At 45.7% G+C, this 21,223-nt stretch overlaps 1 protein-coding gene across 2 annotated transcripts in view; it reads left to right on the forward strand.

The window, feature by feature from the left end:
• Positions 1-21,223, forward strand: part of LOC138569501 (myosin-1B-like) — a 148,780-nt gene that overhangs the window by 27,490 nt on the left and 100,067 nt on the right. The window contains exons 35-40 of one of the 2 annotated variants that reach the window (XM_069647533.1): positions 39-164; positions 362-532; positions 622-726; positions 1,314-1,409; positions 10,941-11,075; positions 12,229-12,370. The exons of the other annotated variant lie outside the window; for it this stretch is intronic. Coding sequence (XP_069503634.1) covers positions 39-164; positions 362-532; positions 622-726; positions 1,314-1,409; positions 10,941-11,075; positions 12,229-12,246 — 651 coding nt within the window. The 3' untranslated portion in view covers positions 12,247-12,370. Of the gene's footprint in view, positions 1-38; positions 165-361; positions 533-621; positions 727-1,313; positions 1,410-10,940; positions 11,076-12,228; positions 12,371-21,223 lie in introns of those variants that run through there. 2 annotated transcript variants of the gene reach the window in all.

The raw sequence follows: 21,223 nt of genomic DNA on the forward strand, positions 1-21,223 counted from the left end.
AGAGTATACCTTAAATCCTTGTCTATATCTCATTTAAGAACACAAGTCTCATCAATACCAAGAAGAAGCTTGAGAGTGACAGCTCCCATCTCCAGAGTGAAGTGGAGGAAGCCATCCAGGAAGCAAGAAATGCTGAAGAAAAAGCCAAGAAGGCCATCACAGATGTGGGTTTATTGTTGAAGTACTTGTGGACTAGGGACTTATGTACAACTGAACAAGTGAATTAAATGATTGTGATATTACATACATTGAACCTAACAGCAAGTTAAAAGCAAAATTAGTCAAGCAAGCTTTTATCAAGGACCTTAATACATTTATTATTTATGGGTTTTAAAGCAAAATATTCATCTGTATTTTCAAGGCTGCTTTGATGGCTGAAGAGCTGAAGAAGGAGCAGGACACAAGTGCCCATCTTGAGAGGATGAAGAAGAACCTGGAGCAGACCGTGAAGGATCTGCAGCATCGCCTGGATGAGGCTGAGCAGCTCGCAATGAAGGGAGGCAAGAAGCAGCTCCAGAAACTGGAGAGCAGAGTGAGTTACACTACGGAGCAGACTGGCAAGATGAAATGAGGTGTGTGTATATACCAGCAAAGTAACCATATATTCAAACTATATCACAGGTACACGAACTGGAGAACGAGTTAGAAGCTGAACAGAAACGTGGAGTAGAAGCCATCAAGGGTGTTCGAAAGTACGAGAGAAAATTAAAGGAGATTACATATCAGGTATGTATGTAGTTTACTGTTGTTTCATTCATAATACTCAAATGCTCACTCTAGTACTTATTCTTACTATACTATTTTCAATAAGCTCCCGAGTACTATTCTTCTGAACTATAATAATACTTTAATTGCCAAAATATCGAACCAGAGTTTAAGTCAACCTAGTGCCACATTAATAACTGCTTTATCAGGGTTGCATGTGGTCTGTGAAGCTGATACACTCCTCAATTTCCATTTTCCTTATTGGTCCATTAAAGGATAAGACTGCATTCATTCTACTGATTCCATAGCATAAATCATAATGATTATGCTATGAATGGATGGCTGTTACAGATCTTATTCAGCATTTCAAAAACATATTGACGTTACACAAAACAAGTTGTCATATATTGTAAAGTGTATTGCATAACATCACACAGTAAATCTCACATAGCATAACATTATATTGGGCCCTCATGAATAGAATAAAAATGAAGGTACTCATGAATATTATGTGTGATTATTTCTTTCAGCCAGGGGACCTTTGTAATTAAAAGTAGCAATATTTTATACTAATGGTATGTAACATGTCTATTTTCATATGTTTACAGTCCGAGGAAGATAAGAAGAACGTGTTGAGATTGCAGGATCTGGCAGATAAACTCCAGTTAAAGGTTAAAGCCTACAAGAGACAGGTTGAGGAATCTGTAAGTTAAAAATGTATTTTTAAATATATTGTTTGTGAGACATGCTATTTGTGAATATGCTTTCCCATTAACCACATCCCTACCATGGAGTTCTTTGAATTTCTTTGAATTTGTGAAAATCAGTTGTGAATGTAAGTGAACTTGTGTGAGACTAAGAGTTGCTACTGATGCCTGAGGGTGATTTTTAGGAAGGTGGTCCTTTCAGTTCAATGTTAAACACATGGTTTATGAGATCACCTGCTTCACAATTGGGCACTGAGACTTAATGCTCCTGATGTTCTCTGTCCAAGCTGATGAGCTGTCTCTGGTTGCAATCTCAATAAATAAACAGGATCTTAATGCATTTTAGCATGTCTGCCCATTTATTCACAGAAACAAATATCACACAGCATCACTGTGGATAATCACATGACATAAAAACAGTAAGTGGTCTTAAAACAATAGCAAAAATGGGTTTACCGTACAAATACACCATCTCACTCCTGAAATCAGTTCAAGCAATAGTGGCTGTAAGGTTCTACTCAGGGCTAGACTGGCCCACCGGGACACCAGCATGTCCCCCGGTGGGCCACGGGGCATAGGGCCTCTTTTCTTGCTTGGCGGTCTTCTTGTGGAAGGATACATGATCAATCAATCATCGCAGCGAATCATCCAGGCCAGCCTGGGAGGTTCGCTCTAAACTGGCTGCTGCTGTCTCAGGCTGCTGCAGTTCTGCAAGGCCAGACCCACGCCTGCGCGTTTGTGATGGGCAATGTATGGGCTGGGCATTGAGAACAGGGGCCGGCGAGCTCAGGCCCTTGCCGCTTTCTGGCTGTTGTCACTTCGCTGTTCAGGTGTGTGTTTCTTTATTTGGGACGGAAGTGGAGTACGGGTCACCAGCATGCTTGTAACTATCATTGTTACACAATTCTCTTTTTCTCTTCTTGTATAACATAGAAAACAAACACCAGGCAAAAACTGGCCAGATGTGCGTACAACTATGCCTTCTTGTGTGCTATGCAAACGCAGAAATAATTTGATGAAGGGTACACTTTTGCAAACGCTGGATATGAAATCACTTTTCCGGTTGTTCTGCCATCGCGAGCTGCAGTTTTGTTTCGATGACAGTACTTTTCTGAATACTTTACATGCATGCAGTAGCCTGTAGTCCCGTCGCACCTACAGATCACAGAATTGCAAACGTGAGCCATTGGGAAATCCTGTGGGAAAGCTGTGCATGATTTTAGGAATCCGCAGTGTATTGCCGTGCATGAGACAAAGAGACTATTTTATTGTTTTTAATGGGCACTCAGCCGCTCACCTGCAGGGAACACCAGATCTCGATAAAAGAAACACAATTCGTATCGTATGTTTGCTGCATGCCTCTGGATACGTGCCCCTTCGGTGTGGACGGGCTAATCAATCTTTTCCTGGTTGTGGGGTGCTGTCAAAGTAAGGCGCGTTGCACAATTACCAAAAAGGCCTTAAACCCAATGAGCTATCTTATAGGAAGGATACTCAGTTCTGACTTGAGAGAGGAAACGTCATGATCTTTCACACAGGACGGGCCTGAGCTAGTTCCATGCCGCGGTCACTGTCTTTTCCGTTTTTTTACCGAGTGCAGACTGCAGTGTAATTGGTGCAGATCTTGTGTTGTGTGTAACCCATATGAGCTGTATTGTAATGGGCCTAGGTATGGACTTCCATGCTACCAGCAGCCTCAGTCACCGTTGTTTTGGAAACTGGATGATCAGTCTGCTTGTGCTGTGACATCTTATTTAACCTGCCTCACGCCACCTTGACTCATTGCCTTGTTCTCTTAGACTATCCTCTTCCTCTAGTCTGGCCCTTTTCCGCCGTGCTCCATTTCTCTCCTTCTGTGTTTCTTCCATGCCTGGGAGCATTTGTCACAGCTCACAGGCTTACGCAGGAGAGATAGTGATTGTCATTTGCACTTTCTGAGATTCAAAATGGTGCTATATTCATGATTGTCCAATACTGTGGGTCTCAACACTCTTGGTCCCATACTTCCCTTTACCTATATTGTACCCACTGAACATGCACCATCTGGGTTGTTTATTGGAGTGAGTGCTTTCTTCAGCGGTTCAACCATTTCTGGTAGCAAGTAGGGTTTTCTGGGACAAATCTGGGTTAAACATATGGGTTTAGGATGGTTGAATAACCAGTAAAGGTTGGGGAGACTGGATGAACACCATAGATCGGAGATGTACTGGAGAGCCCTGGAGCCCTAAGTTTACCACTTCTGGATCTACATCTCAGAGCGGGTGGTAGTACCCAGGCCCCATGGTTTCCTCTGTCCTTTCCACTAACTCCAAACATGGGACTACGTCATGATGTTTTGTGGCGATCGATGTGCTCCACAATAGAAGTAGTTGTTGGCAAGGCAAAACCAACCTACTTTGCTTGCAAGCAGCACCTGCACTTGTATGAAATGTCAACTGAATTGCCACTTACCACTTCCACTGGCAGCTACCGGTAACCACCAATTAACTCAACAGCTTTGCAGGTCCCCTTTGCCAACTACTATGGTGGCTGGAGAAGTCAGCAGACAATCTCATTCACTTCTTTGTTTCTAGTCTGGCTCTTTGTCTCCTGCTCAAATACTGCATTGCCAGTCCCCATCTTCTGAAAGGCCAGTCGATCTTGGTTCTTGCTCTTACGCCATCATCCTCACCTTCACATTCCCAGGCTCACTACATCCTCTCACTCGCTACATTATCAGCCTCTCACATGCTTTCTAGTGCTCTTTAGGTAGTGCCCTCCTTTCCGTGTGCTTTTCACCTCTTTCCCTGTACGTTCGCTGGCTCTCTCCCCATTCCTAGTCTTAGTTGTCATCTCTCCCTATCTACACTCCTAGTGATCTTCGTTTGTGTCTCTCTTCCAGTCTGTCATCTTCTTGGATTATTAATCTATCACAGCCCCTCTCTTTATCTTCATCCACCGTTTCAGTCGACTCTGTCTTTTCATCCCCTCTCACTGTCCTGCTCCTCTATTAGGTAACTACTGTCCTGTCTCCAACCCTTGCCTCTCTTCTGCTGTCTGTGCCACCTATGACCCGCCTCCCTTTTCTTGTACTGTACCTCTGTGCCCACCTATTACCTGTCTCTTTGTTTCCCTCTATCCCCACAATATATTCCTTTCATATATTCTCTTTCCATTGTTTCTGGACTCATCCATCTCCACCTTTTCCTAGAGACCCTGCCTCCTCTCATTTTGTCAGTGGAAAGATATCTGTTTTCATGTGGGTTATAAATGTGCACTGGCAGGTTTGGATACCATAGGCTTGCCAGCACTCGTCATATCAGGTCATCAGCCCATGAATGAACCCCTATATCATACCAACTCCATTGTCCTGTACCACGTGATAGCGAATGGAAAATCCCCCTTGTTGTCTGGTGATCCATGGGTTATGCTGGCTGAATGCATCGCAAATACTGCCTTTACAGATACACTGGTCTATCGGGAAGTTAATAATAATTGTACTAATAAGCATTGTAAAACAAGACCTTTTTTTTAGACCAGTGCTAAATAGATGTAAGATACAATATGCTATTATTAACCAACCTTCTATGCAATTATTTTATTGCTCTAAGAATGTTGAAATCATGAGCTACTCATGTACATATCGAGCAGTGAGAGAGTGAGGCATGGAGGGAGAAGATTGCAAATTTAGCCCTATGAGGAATGGGCTGTAAATCCATATTTTATTTATTTAGATATTGCGCTTTCGCCAAAGCACAGTGATATGGTCATTAACGGTAATGGATATTAAGTGCCCGACACGAGGCTGCATTTGCATTCTGGAAGCAGATCCGAGTTTTTAAGACTTGAACATTGAATTGTGTAGAGAAACATGTCTTTTTAAGAGTGCTATGATGAATGACTCAAAACTGAGATACTTCTGCGCACTGCAAGTCAGGATGGGGCAGCATATTGAGAGCTTGCCTGGGAAGCCACTTAACACCGTAGGTTGCAAGAGCATGCGGGTAGTCGAAACTCTGCCATTTCCACTTCACTTGGCGTTGATATGAGGGGAGAGGGCAACTTCTAATAAGCATCACTACCCCGGGACTCGGACATCCATCCTAGTAGCTGGGATGCATGTTGGAAGGAGGGGTGCCATCCGTGCCACGTTCCAAGGGCCACTCTCGACTCTAGGACACAGCACCTCCATTCATTGGAAGCCGATCTGGCCTGTAATCGATAGGCTGGCTCTTGGCAGCCTTCATGTGGCAGTTCAATTGCTGCAGGGTTTAGTGAGTAGTTCAACAGCCACCGGCCCTTGACCGGTAGGTCGTGCCATGGGTGTATGTTGCAAGTCATCCTGGGAGTCTGAGCTGCTGGCTCCTCTGTTATATTGATGCATGCATCTATGTAGCTGTTTTTGCATCATGCCAGGATTTCCGTTGATGATGTTGCAGGGTCTTTAGAAGCACTGTAGAAGGTAGCAATACACACGGACCCCGTAAATACTGACAGCAGAGCAAAAGGTATAGCCGTGTAAGCAGAGCAGTGGTCTGAGGACAAACACCCTATCTCATCTATATGTTTGTTTGCTTGGATGGGGCCACATTAAAAAAAAAATCCAGGGCCACTTTTGATTCCCAGTCCAGCCCTGGTTCTACACTTGAACACTTTAGGCACTTATAAATCTCTAAAATGTTTCTAATATAGAGGCAACTAAGGAGTGGTAATGAAGTCCAGGTTCACCCGTGGAAAATGTCCACAGTGAGTCCAGTTGCTTTTTCATCATGGCAGTGTACTAACAGAGACCTTCAATGGCAGGTACAAGCTTTCCCTTTCCATATGTATGGCCTATGCAGGAATTTGTGGCGATTCAGCAACACCTCAGTCAATGGTCTAAAGCAATATTCACAATAAGGAAGTCAAGGGAAAGGTTAATTTTAAGCCTGTAAGGATCTCTTCTGGAGACAATTAGTTCCCGAGAACTAATCTAGAACAGAACTGCAAGACTTATCCTTTGCCTCAAGCCCAGGGGCCACATCTCGCCAGCCCTAAAATCTCTCCACCGGCTCCCATTTGCTGCTAGGATCAAGTTCAAGACCCTCTGCATCGCCCACAAGGCTTTCTGGGGCCAGGGACCCCATGACATCCAACTCTCCCTCCCTAAATACCCCTCTGTTAGAGCCCTTCGGTCTTCTAGCTCCAACTCTCTGCAGATCCGACGCTTCTCTAAGCAGAGGGTGGTGGGTAGATCTCAGGCCTCCACAGGAGCATCGATCTGGAATGGTCTCCCTGCCCCTCTCAGGCTTGAGCCACATCTCCTTAAGATCTGGAAGCTCCTCAAGACCCTCCTTTTCTCTTCTTCCTTATAGCTCCCCCTCCCCTGCTAACACCCCTGTCTGTCGCAGTGACTGGCTACCTGGTTCCCTCTGGGTTCTACAGGGTATTAGCCCCCCCGCCCAGAACGCCCCCCTCCTCACACTTAGCCGGTCGACCCTCACCCCGTGCACCCCATGCAATCCCGGGCGCTTGCCGTCCTGACCTCCCCTTAGCACTCGCCTAGCCCCTGTGGCCTTCTTCCCCATCTCATCTCCATCCTTCCATTTCAGGTGCACTCTCTTATCTTTATCCTGCACGTCCCTTTCTACCCTTGCATTTTGCATTTTGTGCAGAACGGCACGCCCCGCCACCTCCCTCACACTTCTTGTTACTGCACTTGCACAATCCAAATATCATTAGGCCTAGTAAGACCGTTATGTTATGTTTTGCCCTTGACCACCCCGCCACCCTTTTTGTCTTGTGGTAACTTGATACACCATTTGTTGTATAAGCGCCTTACAAATATCCAATAAATACAAACAAAAGACAACATTTAGTGCCAGAGCAGCTACACAGATGTCTTTGAATAAGACTGGCTTTCATAAGCAAGCAGGGTGGGTTAGGAAGAGGGGCTAGTTCTCAGTTAGTGGCAAGTATTTAGGCAGTGATTTCTCCTGAAACATGTATCCCACTGTAGATGAATATCTATGCCACCATCCTCAGGATGCTGGCATTGCAGAACTGGGTGAAAGGTTCCCTCTGGGTAATAGATTGACCAAAACATCAGAAAGGTTTACGTATTCCTAGTTAATAAGTGGGCTCTGCACAGTAGGAAGGGAAAGCATCTCACAGGAAACCAAACAATCAAACCCATACTCTCTTTATGAACAGAAATTAGCATTGCTTGCCAACTCAAATGTATTCTTGGATGCTTCTCTGGGAACAGGTCTTCCAGGTAGGTAAATTATCTAACATGAAGCAGATACTACAGAACACACTACACACCAAAATGAGTTAATCATTGTTATTCGTTCCACTGAAGGTGGGGATGGATGAAGGCCTATAAGAACAGTACAAATATTTTGTATTTCGGGTGGAATATATTGTGTACTGTTTTTATAATTTGTTATTGAATAAAATATATTTTTGAAGGTGAGTGTTTTGGTTGTTCCTGAAAAGAAATAATGGTAATAATGATATGACAGGGACAGAGAATGTGTCAATGTGAAGGATGCTAGAGGAATACCCAGTTTAACTGAGTTCTGAAGTGTCTCCTGTTGGCGCTCTGTTTTATGTTGATTTGAATCCTGGCATAGGGAGACACTGGTCTCGGCCCCACCTTTATCGACAGCAGCACACTTCCTTACATGATCCTCTTTGTTGTTCCCAGTGGGGTACAATTGTCTGTTTCCTTGTTGTCTTGCTATGTACTCCTACTGGGGCAAGACCTGTTGCATCACACCTTCTGCCCTAAGGCTCAATGTTTACTTAGGCCAGACCTGTAGTGTTGCCTCTTGCTCCAAGGGATCTTCTGGGTATGATGTTCTTCCCCCAACCTGGGTATTTGTCAGTCTGCAGTAAATATTCCCGCCTTAGCCAAGGGTGTCTCCAAGGATGCAGTCTTCTTTAGTTGGTGCTGGTGGTTTTGCAATGACCCGCAGAATCTGGGCTGGAGTACCCAGCAGCCTACTTGGAAGCTTCTTCTTCTTAGAGCCTGATCTGCCAGCCTTTGGGATAAGGTTCCTATCAGTAAATCTACTCTAGACCTTCCTCCAAGCCTTCCTTATATAGAGAGCGTCACTTGGCTTACCCACTTCATCTTCTGGACACCTCACAACATGTCGCCTATTTGACTTGGCCTTCTCAAGTTCTGTCTCTCTGTCCCCTTACCTACTCCTATTTTGTCTTTACCACTGACACCCGGGAATGCAATCCTAACATCTTTGAAATCAGGATGCTTCCTTTTGTTTTACAGGAAGCCCTGGACAGTGATTGATTCAGTGATTGTTCTGGTTGGTGGACCTGTATCTCCATTATGTTTCGTGTTCGTGATTGGTTGATCTCTCATGGGTCTAATTCCTCCCCAGGTGTACCACCCACTTTTGTAATTCTAACCATTTGTTTAGCTTGTTCTCGTAACATATTTTGGCCTTTGCCCCACCACCAAAAAGACAGTCTGCCATTTTGGGACAACACAGTAGGTGCCATGTGGGGCGAGTGCTCCTGTATATTCGCTGGAAACGCTGGCGGTAGGTACACTCGCTGATAAACAGTCTGCATTGTGCATAGATCTCAAATGGACTGGTTTTCTCTAGTTCCTTTTACTTTTCATTGAGATTCATTCTGCAATCCATGCCTGGGCTTGCAGGTGTTCATTTCAGATTACTACTCCAAGTGTAGATCCACAAACGGAGCCAGGCACTGCCTCCAGTTTTCCCTGTACTGTAAGTGCAAAACAAATCCTTTCCTGGGCTGATTTATTGCCCCTTAACCCACTTCCCGCATGATTTGGCACCCTGGGGTGTCCTCCCTGATTGCTCATAAGGTACATATTCCTCTTGGTGACAGTGCAGCTCTGTTCATGACACATGCTGAGGTGCCCAAGAGTACTGGAGGAGGCTTGAGGATCACCCATGCATATGTCCTCCAGGAGTTGCATCACATAGATGGTAGCTTCCCCAGAACCTGCAGAGTTCCCCCATTGTGACTCAATGGGCCCTCCTATGGTGACATGGTCACGTCTCACATAAATGTGTTCTAACTTCATTTAAACTGTTTCTAAAATGAATGACGAATTAAATAACTCTGCACTGCGGAAAGTCCTATCACTGTAACACCAGTAATACCAGGGTGTTTTACTGGCACTTGGAGAGGCTGCTCTCCAAGCACTTATTGTTGTCTCATCACTCTGTCAATTAGCATGTGTGGGTACAAATGCATACTTTCACACAAGCTTTAAAACTGAGTTTTGCAAAGCCGAAAACAAAATGTGACATTGCATGATTTCAAGAGGATTCCATTTTCTAAGTTTCTTACAACTAAAGTGCCGTGACCTCAGCCACTGTGCCTTAAAACATCACTTGCACAACCGCAACTGACCTGCAACTGTCATTACTAAAGTAGTCAGCTCTCATTTCAAAACAGAATAATATAAATACACTGTGTTCACCATTATGTACATATATAATTAAAAAAACCTCTTTACCCTCCCTTGATCCTCACGCACCTTTGTTCACTCCTCCACACGGGGTGGCTGCCCATATTAAACCCTTCTCGGCCTACCTGTACCCCACCCTTTCTATGCTACCTCTAGGTTTTGCCTCTTCACCCTATTCGCTCCCATCGCTGACACACATCATATGCTTTCCTGCTGTATCAAGATGCAAACGTGACCTCCATTCCCTGGTAGGTGCCCCTGAGCACTCAGACGCTGTCACCCTCACCACATGATCCCCATCACGCCCTTTCACCTGTTCATAGGTATACATCCTCCAAATGATATTCTTCTACTATATGCAAATATCTCATATTTCCAGTTAATCCTGTAACATATGCCATGCTCTCTTGCTGTCCCTAGGCCCCCCTACTACACGTGGTTAAAGCATTTGTCCTTGCATATCATTTAGTAGCGTAAGGCCCACAAACTTCAGATTTGCCAGTTAGCCATACATACTAATTTTCCGAGCTTTTTTGCCAAGGTTCATCTCTTTATACAAATACAAATGAAAAAAACCTGGGCCGCATGTATATGAAACAATTGGTTTTATCCGGATACAGAAGCTTTGATAGAGGAACTGACCACGGAGGATCTTGAGACAAAGAAAGTGCCTGGCACAAATGTGCCTCCTTTTCTGTCTAATGTGGTGTGATTCATAAAGCAACACAAGCTCGTGTGACTTTCTGTTGAGTTCAGGATACAGAGTTGGCTAGTCGCAAAACATTCTGCGATCAGGTCAAAACTCTGCAACTTGATCTAGTTTACCAGTTAGCCTTTGGAAAATCAAATGTAGTTCTACTCTGTAGAAAAGGAGGTGACAAATAATGCAGAATTCTGGCATAGCACAATGGATCTGAATCCAATGAAACGAGAATGAAGAAAGAAACAATCGATGATGACCCTGATTGCCTTTATTAATAAAGGAGTGAAGTTGACAGCTAACCCTTTCACTGATATATGTGGCACTGACACTTCACAGGCTTGACAACATCTGCTAAATGCAATTACTTTCTGTGTTGCTTTTCCATTAGGAGGAACAAGCCAATTCACACCTGTCCCGATTCCGAAAAGTGCAACATGAACTTGAAGAAGCTGAGGAAAGGGCCGACATTGCAGAATCACAAGTGAATAAACTCAGGACCAAGAGTCGTGATGTTGGGATCAAGGTAAGATGCATTAAACAGAGCTCATATTTATTTATTTATGTTTTTGAAATGGTTAGTGTCTACAATCCAATACCAGCGGTATTGTAGTATGCTTTAGAGATTATGTCTGATGCAGTGAAGTTAGATAGAAGACACAATAGTAAAAAGAAAGTGGGAACTAGAGGCGTGGGAGTTCAGAACCGCTTGTGAAGAATAGGTGGATTCGAGTAAGTTTAGGAACTCAGGGGAACGACATACCCTTGCAGTATGCTTGAGAGACTTGGTGCAGTCCTTAAGAAAGCATGACTTCTTTCTCTCTCAGGCCTGCAGTTAGGGTTCCAAGCGTTTGAGTCCTAGGAAACGGTTTTCATGGGTCAGAGATCCGTGGGAGTAAAGTAAGCCAGTCTGAATGTGGGGGGCGGAGGGGTCAAAGCAAGATGTCAAGTAGCAGGGCTAAGTGGTTGAGCTGCATAGCTCTGGGTAGCCCATTGGTCCGTCTGGAGGTCAGTTTGATAAGGGAGCCTTCATTCAAGACAAGAGTGGACTGGGGATCTGTAGTCTTCAATCAGAAATGAGGCAGTTGCACTTTCAATCCTTATGGTGGCACAGTATGAATCAAGGCTTCTTTCACATAATCTCTTAGGGATTGGGCGATGGGGGTAGCCACCAGCTACTCCTTCTTTATGGCTTTATGACCTTTTAAAGGAACCAGCCAATTAAAAGGATCGACCTGGATAGAAGTAAGGGCTCTCATAAGGGCATATCAAGGGGAAGGAAACACACTCATATGCTACAAATTATAAACTGTTGAACCAAAAAACCCACATTTCTACTGATTGAAAGCACAACAGCTGAACCTGATCAGCACTTCTTTTTCTTACAGTTATAGAAAGAATATTGGCACTGTGGTGATGGGAAAAGGGATCATTCATGTTCTGATTATGCATGAGGAAACTCTGTTCAACATAAAAGATCACTAACATGAATGCACATAAATGCATGTAGAATATTAGCTCACTATTTCTTTGTTTGCTCTCTTTGAGCATTTCACTTGATTTTTTAGAAAATAAACTTATTTTAACAATTGATTAAAGCAATCACAAAAGAATTGAATTGTGCAACTTGTAATGTGAAAATTCAAACTAATTAATTTGGTACGTTTTTTTTCTTCTAGAAAGCAGAAAGCGAATAGTGGCCTAGCTTCCCACAGCAAGTGAAGAACTATACATTTGCAAAATGTAAATGTTGTACTTCCTTGAGCCTCTTTTCTTTTGTCTTATGCCAATCTCTGTTACAATAAAAGCTTTAACACATGGGCTTGTTGACTCATTAGTACAACCTAAGAGAGTGTAATGCATGCAGGGGTCTGCAACATGTGGCTCTCCAGATGTTTCGGACTACAACTCCCATGATCTCCTGACATTGACTATGCTGTACAGACTGGATGGGAATGGTAGTCCAAACACATCTGGGAGCCAAAGGTTGCAGACCCCCTAGAGCATGAGAGTTATCTGTGGTCGTCCACATACAGTGAAAGGCACTGAATTATTCTTTCATCATTTACTCTGTCTTGATATTGTGACATGTAACCAGTGAACTATTTTGAGCCACTATGGTACCATAGAGTCACTTGAACACTAGACTAGCTACCTAAAAAAGAAAGAACAAAACCAGAAAATGAAGGATGAAATAGAAAATTGGCATAACCTGCACAGCACCAACAGACTCCTCACACTAGTTCAAAGCCAGTACTGGGCTATCTTGTGGTGAACAGTACAATATTGAAAGAGGGGAATTTACGCTCAATGGCATCAAATCAGGAGTTTGAGGTAAGTTATTATGACAATAAAGCACGTTTATTTCCTAATTAAACTATAAACATGTGACGCATCCGAGGATGTTGTCACTGCTTCCATGGAGGAAGCCCCTTCCCATGAGGATAGGGAGGTGAGGCTGCTACCCGATAGTGCCCCTGGGGGTGGGACTCAGAGGGTGGATCTCGTGGGGAATGAAACCCCTATGGGACGAGGGATGACACCTTGGGAGAAACGCTGTATAATTCCCTTACACCCCAACCACCAGAAGGAATGGAGATAGGTAGCCCGTGAAGGGTTATCAGTGTGGTTGGGGGAAGAGATGATCATAAACGGGGCGGACATCCGAGAAACTGCACTAGGAATCCCCTATATACGCATCCACCTCAATGGGCTCTCCTCCGCCTACCCAAAGATCATGTGTTTTCACTCACCTTGGAGACACAAATAGTTGAGAGATATGCCCAAAAAGAGAGGGCCAGAGAGTACAGAACAGAAGGACCTCAATCCCATTGCTCTGAGTACTACCCGGCCGCTCTGGAAAGGGGCAGTTGAGCTGACGCCACAACTGGGAGACAAAGAGAGGCTGTGGCAGCTCGCACACCTTCTCCCACCGCACAAAGCTGTGACTTTAGAGAGGGACGCACATAAAACGAGAGGGGGCTGAGCGCGACCGCAGATGCTGAAGGCCCTGCTGTGCAGCCTGATCACCATAGCTCAAACAAAGGAATACCAAAAGGCAGCCTTGGACAGAGGGCGAAGGGTGGACCCCCATGAAGACGGTGTACTGTGTCCGGAGAAATTAGATGACGGACTAAAACACCAAAGGGTACAGCAAAAAAGAAAGGTGCAATGGAAGATGAAAGGGCGGGTAAAAGAGGGAGTAAATAAGAGAAGAAAGGGGCAGAAGGTGAGAAGGACGAACAAAGAAGATAAACATAAAGAGTGGGAGATAGCAAGAGAGAGAGTAAAAGATAAAGGAAGAAAGGAGGAAGGGAAAGATAGAAGGAGTGAATGCAAAGGGAAACAAAAAAGAAAAGGGGGAAAGGCAATAAAAGGGGAAAAAGAGAAACGAAAAAAGAAAGAAAAAGAGAACGAAAGTAAAGAAAGAAAATAACCCTATGAGAAGGGGGAAGATCACAAAGCTCCCTACACTCGAGACAGATACACTAGAAAACATTGCTCCAGAAATTCCAAAGAGCTCGAATCCTCAAGTGGGACGATGTTGAAGATAGACCAGGCCGGAGAGAACCGTGAACGGGTGGAAGATAGCTCTGCAGGTACCAAAGGCGACATGAAATCAATCCCGGAGGTCAGAGCGGAATTCGGTCAGACTGAGAAAGAAAGATAAAAAGAAGGGAAAGAAAGAAAGAAAGAAAGAGAAAGGACAAAAGAATTGAAGTCCTGGAGGCGAACCAAATGCCACTTGTTGGAAGCACAAACTGTTGTCAGGGTTTTGAAAACGCAGGGAAGAAGAGCAGTGCCTTAAGACTGAAGACAGAGAATCAAGAATGGCAGTGTCGCCTGCGCTTCTTCGGAATCCTGGAAAAAGAGAACGAGACAAGCAGAGACACTGAAGCAGCGATCCAGGAAACTGTAAACAACTTATTAAAGGATGAAGGAGGGCTGCAGATAACTTTTGACAGAGCTGATAGAAGTGGAGGAGTGGGTAGAAATTTGCTGAGATCTGGCAGAGCACGCTTCCACTACTTCTTAAAAAAGACCAATTGTGTGCCTACATTCTGGAGAGGTGCAAACTCCGTAAAGAAGTAACCCAATGGTTCAGAGACAGAGAGATCAGCTATTGATGGGGCTATGCAGTGCTTTAAGTGGCCTGCACACTCCAGACAGGGCTCTTAGTGGGCGTGGCCTGGCAGGTGGTCGCTGCAGCATTTAGGAGGCAACACTTACCTGAATGCTGCCTGTTAGGCCATGCTCCGTAAGAGCCCAGGCACGATTTTGCATAAGGGCAGGGGCAGGGGCTGTGGCCTAACAGCACCATTGAGATCAGGCAAGTGTTTCCTTGGGCTTCATTAGGAGTTTGCCGGTCCGGAAACAAGGGTGCCGGTAAGCTCAACGGCACCCTTGTTTCCAGATCAACATGCCTGCCGTGGCCCCTGTGCCTGACAGGTCTGACCCTGCTGGGCGCAGCGGTCATGGTAGGCAGACCGGTCAAGGAAGCATCGGTGCCATTAGCAACGGAGCCGGTGCTTCCGTGTCCCCACTCCCGTAGAGTACTATTGGATTCTATGGGAATGGGGACTTACATTTTACCAGCGCCTGACTTCCCATGCCACCGGAATTTGTAATCTCCCGGTGGCACCGGGAAGTCAGGCGCCAGTAAAATATTATGGATTCGGCAGCAACCTGCCGGTAGAACTGGCAGGGTTACCGGAGGACTCGTAGTGAGTCCCCATGGGCTTCATTAGGAGTTTGCCGGTCTGGAAACAAGGGTGCTGGTAAGCTCCCTGGCACCCTTGTTTTGGGATCAGCAAACTCCAGAGTCTGCCTGCTGTGGATGCTGTGCCCAACAGGTCTGACCCTGCAAGGCGCAGCGGCCACGGTAGGCAGACCGGTCACAGAAGCACTGGCACCATTAGCAACAGTGACAGTGCTTCTGTGTCTCCACTTCCATAGAGTCCTTTGGATTCCATGGGAATGGGGACTTACATTTTACCGGTGCCTGAATTCCCGAGCGCTGGAGTTGTAATCTCCCTGTGGCACCGGGAAGTCATGCACCGGTAAAATATTACAGGTCCGGTGACAACCCGCAAGTAGCACTGGCAGGGTTACCTCTGAACCCCTAATGAGGCCCCTTATCTTTTAATTGCAGTGCTGACCCCCTGCCAAGCACCCCTTTCACTGGAGTTGCGGGGATCATCACCCTCTCACCGAGAGTGATGATCCCTGGAATCTCTAATAAAAGGGGTGCCTAGCAGGGTGTTGGAGACGCAATGAAAAGCTATGCTTTTTGTTGTTGTAAAGTCTGAAGTTCTCGCTTACCTGCGAGAGCTACACACACCAAAAAAACAGCACGGTGGGCTGGGGTTAGCAGGAGACTTCAGGAGCCCGGCAGGGCCCCCTCTCAAAAACAATTTTCAGAGCCCGCTGGGCTCTGCCACAGCTAGCCCCGGCCCACATAAAGCCCTGCGGCTACTAATTTCCCCTGACCATTGATCATGGGGTTATGAAATATAAAGTCAAGGGGGATACGTACAAAAGGTTAAAACCGAAATGGTCGAAAGGGAAGAATCAGGGAAAGAAGAGTCTGGCAGAAAAGCACTTGGAACATCCATGAAGGAGGCAGACGGAATAGGACAAAATGACCGAGGGCAAAAAGTCTGACCCCCAAAAGTCCAATCCCCATTTTTCTGCAGATATATATGTGGGGGGTAAAGTTAATAAAAATGTATAGGGGTAAGGTGAGGAGATTGTGGGGGCTTTCCCCCTCACATTTATATTTACGGAAAAATGAAGAAAAAAAAGAAAAGTAAAAGGTCGGACTTTTGGTAGTCAGACTTTTGCATTCAGTAATTTCACGCAGATCCGAGGGAGACAGGCAACCCAGGTAGAATGAAGATGCCAGGGGCGGGGAAGTTTAAAAAACTGAACACCCTTTCCCCAAAATGATGTCGGGCAGACTGCCTATGAAATTTGGAAGCAGCAAAGATTTCTGCACACAGAACAAAGGACAGGAAGGGTGGAGGGGGCAGATGAGAACAAAAGCATGAGCATTGGGGAAACGGGACGGAGAGAGAGGAAGGGTGGAGGAGGAAGTGGGGAAATTAAGGGGTGAAGGAGAGGCAGAGGGAGAGGAAAAGGTGGTGGTGCAAGGAGGAAAGGGAAAGGAATACAAGAGGCCAATGGAGGGGAGCAGTGAAACACGTGGGCTGGGGGTGAGAGAAGGGAGGCAGAGGATGGGGGGGGAAATTTGTGAGAGGATAAGGAAAGGGGAATCGTAGGTTGATGTAGGGATCAGGAGGGGGGAAGAGGAATGGAAGAAAATATGGAGGAGGGAAAAGGGAGGTACGAAAAGCGGGTTGGGAGAGGAGACATGGGATGGGGGAGGGAGATGAAACAGAGATAGAGAGATGGGAGAGTGTGACAGAGGGGGCCACACTGATTCTAAGCGGATTAACTTGGCGTGAATCTCATACCTGCCTAACCTCCGGGTTTAGCCGCGGAGTCTCATGGTTTTACACTCTTCTCCGGGACTCCTGAAACCAAACCTTTCATAAGCAAGAAGGCGTAATCTTGGAGACCATCTGCATTTTAAAGCATATAGTGGTGTAATGCATGTCAGAAACACTGCAATGAGATGCTTTTACAAAAATTAGGACTAACAAGGGTGTTTTAGTCTGAGAGTGGCACCACTGGCTTGAAACCAGAGAAGCCACCTCTCCTATGCTGGCCTCGCAGTTCCCCGGGTAGTTTTCACTCACACTTTTTTCATGTTCAGTGCTGTAGTTTTCTCTTCCCAGTCATGATCTTGTGCATATGCCAACCATTCGGGGTAAGGAGACTCCAGGCCTTTTTTAATTTTGCATTCTGGGACTCTCGTAGTCCTGTAGTTCTAACCTGGAAACCAGGGGTGTATTCCCAGAATCAACTTAAAGAGGCTGGAAGGCTGTCTCAGAATGGGAATGGTTCATTGCCTGGAGCTGAGAAGATCTGCCTGCGCATGTTAGCAGAACGACTTCATCTGGAGTAGTATAAGGTTTCCAAATGCAAAAGGGCACTGTAAAAATGGTAAATACGTTTTTTGACGGCACAGTTTCATTTGATGCAGTTTTGTGCACATAGTGAGCATACAATCAATATAGTTTACCTTTTTGACATGTGGGCAGGGCATGTGGGCAGAGTCTTGTGTGACTATGGGCGAGGCATACATCTCTGGGTTTTTGATTTTCAAATGCAGGCAGGTATGCTTGATATGCTCTGAAAAGGAATGGGGGTGAACTTCGAGGGGATGAGTAAAGAATGTGAGGAGCAAACAAGGCAAAATGGGCAACAGTAGACCAGGGGGACGTTCGCCCAAATGGAGTCAATTTCCTGGGAAGGAAGGGCGAGAACAATGGGACTAGATAACCACGATATTACAATGTCATCTGTCCAAGTTCCGTAACTTGAAGGTTGCAATTGGGTTGGAAGAAAATCGTACAAGAACAATATGGCAATGATTACTATGCATTCTTATTTTGTGTTTATTTCAATGTGGCTTATCATTTTGGATTGTTTGGTGTCTGAAGGAGTGTGCCGCGCCTGCCAGAGCAAGTTCAGGTGGGATACAAGGGCTGTTAGAGATGTACTTAAATTGGCTGGAAAGGTGAGCAAATCGAGGTAGGGGAGGGAGAGAATGAGCTTCAACTGCGGGTGGTCTCCATCAATGCTAGGGGCTTCAACATACTGGCCAAAGACTCCCTGCTAAGGAAGGACTTTAGAAAACTAAGATTGGACATAATGTGTGTCCAGGAGACACTCTTTGTCAAGAGAAAGGAAGCTGACATAAGAGCGAAAGAATCAAGAGGGTACCGTGTGCATCATGGGGTAATAAGATAGCAGGGGTGGCCATCATAATAGGGTCAGGATGTACGTTTGAGGTTAAATACTGTAGAAAGGATGTGAAAGGCTGCTTTGCCTGGCTGCATATCATGAAGCATGGTTGGGCAAGGCTGGTCTAGCTGAAGGACCAGACCAGCCAGAGGGGTTGGTGCTGTTGAAAGAATGTGCTGAGTCAGAGTCCCAAAAGAAAATAGCAGCATACTTTCAACAGCTGGAGCGGAGCGGCCCCGCAGTGGACCCCCACCTCGAGCCCACCTGACTGGGGTATGGGAGGTCTGATGGGCTTCAGTGTTGGCTGCATCAACCACAGTCTCCCGAGCGGCCGTGTGGCATCGAGCTGTGGTGCATCAGGGCGGCAGGACTTCTGCTCACCAAGGAGGCCTCGCTTGGAAGAGCGGGAGCCGACTGCAAGGTAAACTCACTTAAGGGTATATATTCAGTGCCCCACAATGAGGGCTGGCCCTGAAAGAGATAACATCTGATCAGGCTGGGGGACAAAGCCCAGCCAGGCCTGTACCGAAAACATCTCACCCAGGATCGCTGCCAGTTGGAAATTAAGGATTTGGCCCTATTCAAGGGAGAAGAGGCCCGACGGATTCGCAAAGCCTCCCGACTTGTGGGCACTCAGCTCGTGATCAAGGTGATCAAGGTGTGACTCCAGGAGCCAGAGGAGAGGGACCATTACTGGGGAGAGACTAACTGCTGGCGGGACGGCATGGGGCAACCAGTGGGAGGCACAAAGGCTTACTGAAGTGGGTGACTCCCCCAGCGGAGCAGCACGACTGGTGCCAGCACTCCTTGGCCAGGATGACGACGTGACGGTATGGCCTGCCGGTCCCCAGGCACGCTTTCTACCCCCAGTGGATAGCGACTACTCAACTGCGTTGCCCAAACAACAGAAACGCATTAAAGAGGGAGACTTCCTCACACTAATGCAAGGCCAAGAGAAAGATAAACACAAGAAGGCGGAGAACATGACGCTGGCGCAGGTAGACAAACCAACAAGCCCAAAGGGAGACACAGCAGCAACTAAATCCGACATGAGACACTTACTGGTGGAGATTAAGAAAGAGCTACAGAAGAATGTGGTAGAAACACCACAAAATACATCCTCATGTCCCAATGTGTTCGTCAAATTTGACAACGTTTTCAAACCCTACCTGTCAGACCCTCTGATCAAACTCATTCATGATTTCCAAACAACAGGTGAAATAAGGCGCTGTGAAGCAATCAGCAATGGTCTTGATCCTGAAGAAGGGGCGAGAACCCTCTAGTCCCCATTCCTACATGCCCACTACCCTATTAAACATAGATGTGAAGATCTATGCCAAGATCTTGGCAACAAAATTAGAGGCCATACTTCAGAGGCTGGTGGACCCAGAAGAAACCTGGTTAATCACTGGTAGGAATACACACAATAACAGCAGCAGAACCTTGAACACTATTGAACAGGGGCTAAGGAAGAGGGAGAGGATCTCGATGTTATCCCTCAACACACACAAATCATTTGACCGTGTGGACTTGGGAAACATTGTGCATTTCTGAAAATATACAGGTTCGGAAGCAGCTCTGGGAAATGGACTTGGGCCTTATATAAAGCATCCACAACAAGAATTAGGATTAACGGTGTTCTAACCAATCCAAATACCATCTCTAAAGGCACAAGACAGGGATGTGCACTGTATCTGTTAATTGTTGCACTGGCAACGGAGCCATTAAAATAAGAGCTAATGATAGGTTTCAGGGAGTTAACACTGGGGAAACAGTGCAAAATATTGTCCTGCATGCCGACGATGTTCTGGTATATCTGACAAATACAGCATCTTCGCTTCCAGCGTTGCTGGGGAACTAGACATATTTAGCAAAGTCTCCGGATTTACAATTAAGAACAGTCAATTGAGAGGACGCACAGGTCCAATAACCTGCCTTCTCCACCTCAGTTGATACAGCGGGCTCACATCATCACCAATATAATAAAGGTAAACATTCCTTGTACTTTCAAGGATATCTTAATTATCTGGCTTAGACAACATCAGCAGGTCCACCTCCAGTCAGCTCCAAGTACCAACCAATGTCTTTAACATTCCAGTTCTCTCCCTGCTCATTCCTTTCTTCAATAAAGAACATTCCTGACATTGAGTGTTCCCCTAAATATATTCTACTGTACACATTGTGGCATGTGCAATGACGTAATACTTAACTATACAACACCCCCCAACAAGTGCACCCATTTCATCCAAATGAATGTCTTCTCTATGTCAGGGGGCCCATCCACCACCAACTCTCTGCATCTTTTGACCTTCGAGAGATTGTTTTTAGCAGTTTTCTGCATGTTTTCACATACAGTACTTCCTTTAACAAAACTGCATTGGTCCAAATCAATCAGCTTGTGCAGCACTCTTCAAGTTTTCCACCGGTATTTTTTACAACACCTTACCATCTATATTAATAATACTGATTGGGCCTCATTACGAGTATGGAGGTCATCATGGCGCTATTTGCACCATGACTACCTCCCATACCGGTACCGAGTCCGCCCTGGTTCAATGGGGACTTTCCGGTCCATTCCGACCTTGGAGGGACCGATAAGTCCCCATTGAAAAAACCATTCCCCATTCCCATTTCAGCCCCCATAGGGCTCAATGGGAATGGGGAAGCAGCTAATAACGGTACCGCAATTTGCGGTACCGTTATTAGCTCTAAAGTCCTTTAACGGGTCCCGTCCTTAACACCTGGTCAGAACAGGCGTTAAGGAAGGGACCCGCTAAGGGAACTCGGAATAGGGCGCAAAGG

Source organism: Ambystoma mexicanum, chromosome 2q (assembly GCF_040938575.1).
Source record: "Ambystoma mexicanum isolate Mex_15411 chromosome 2q, UKY_AmexF1_1, whole genome shotgun sequence".
NCBI lineage: Eukaryota > Metazoa > Chordata > Amphibia > Caudata > Ambystomatidae > Ambystoma > Ambystoma mexicanum.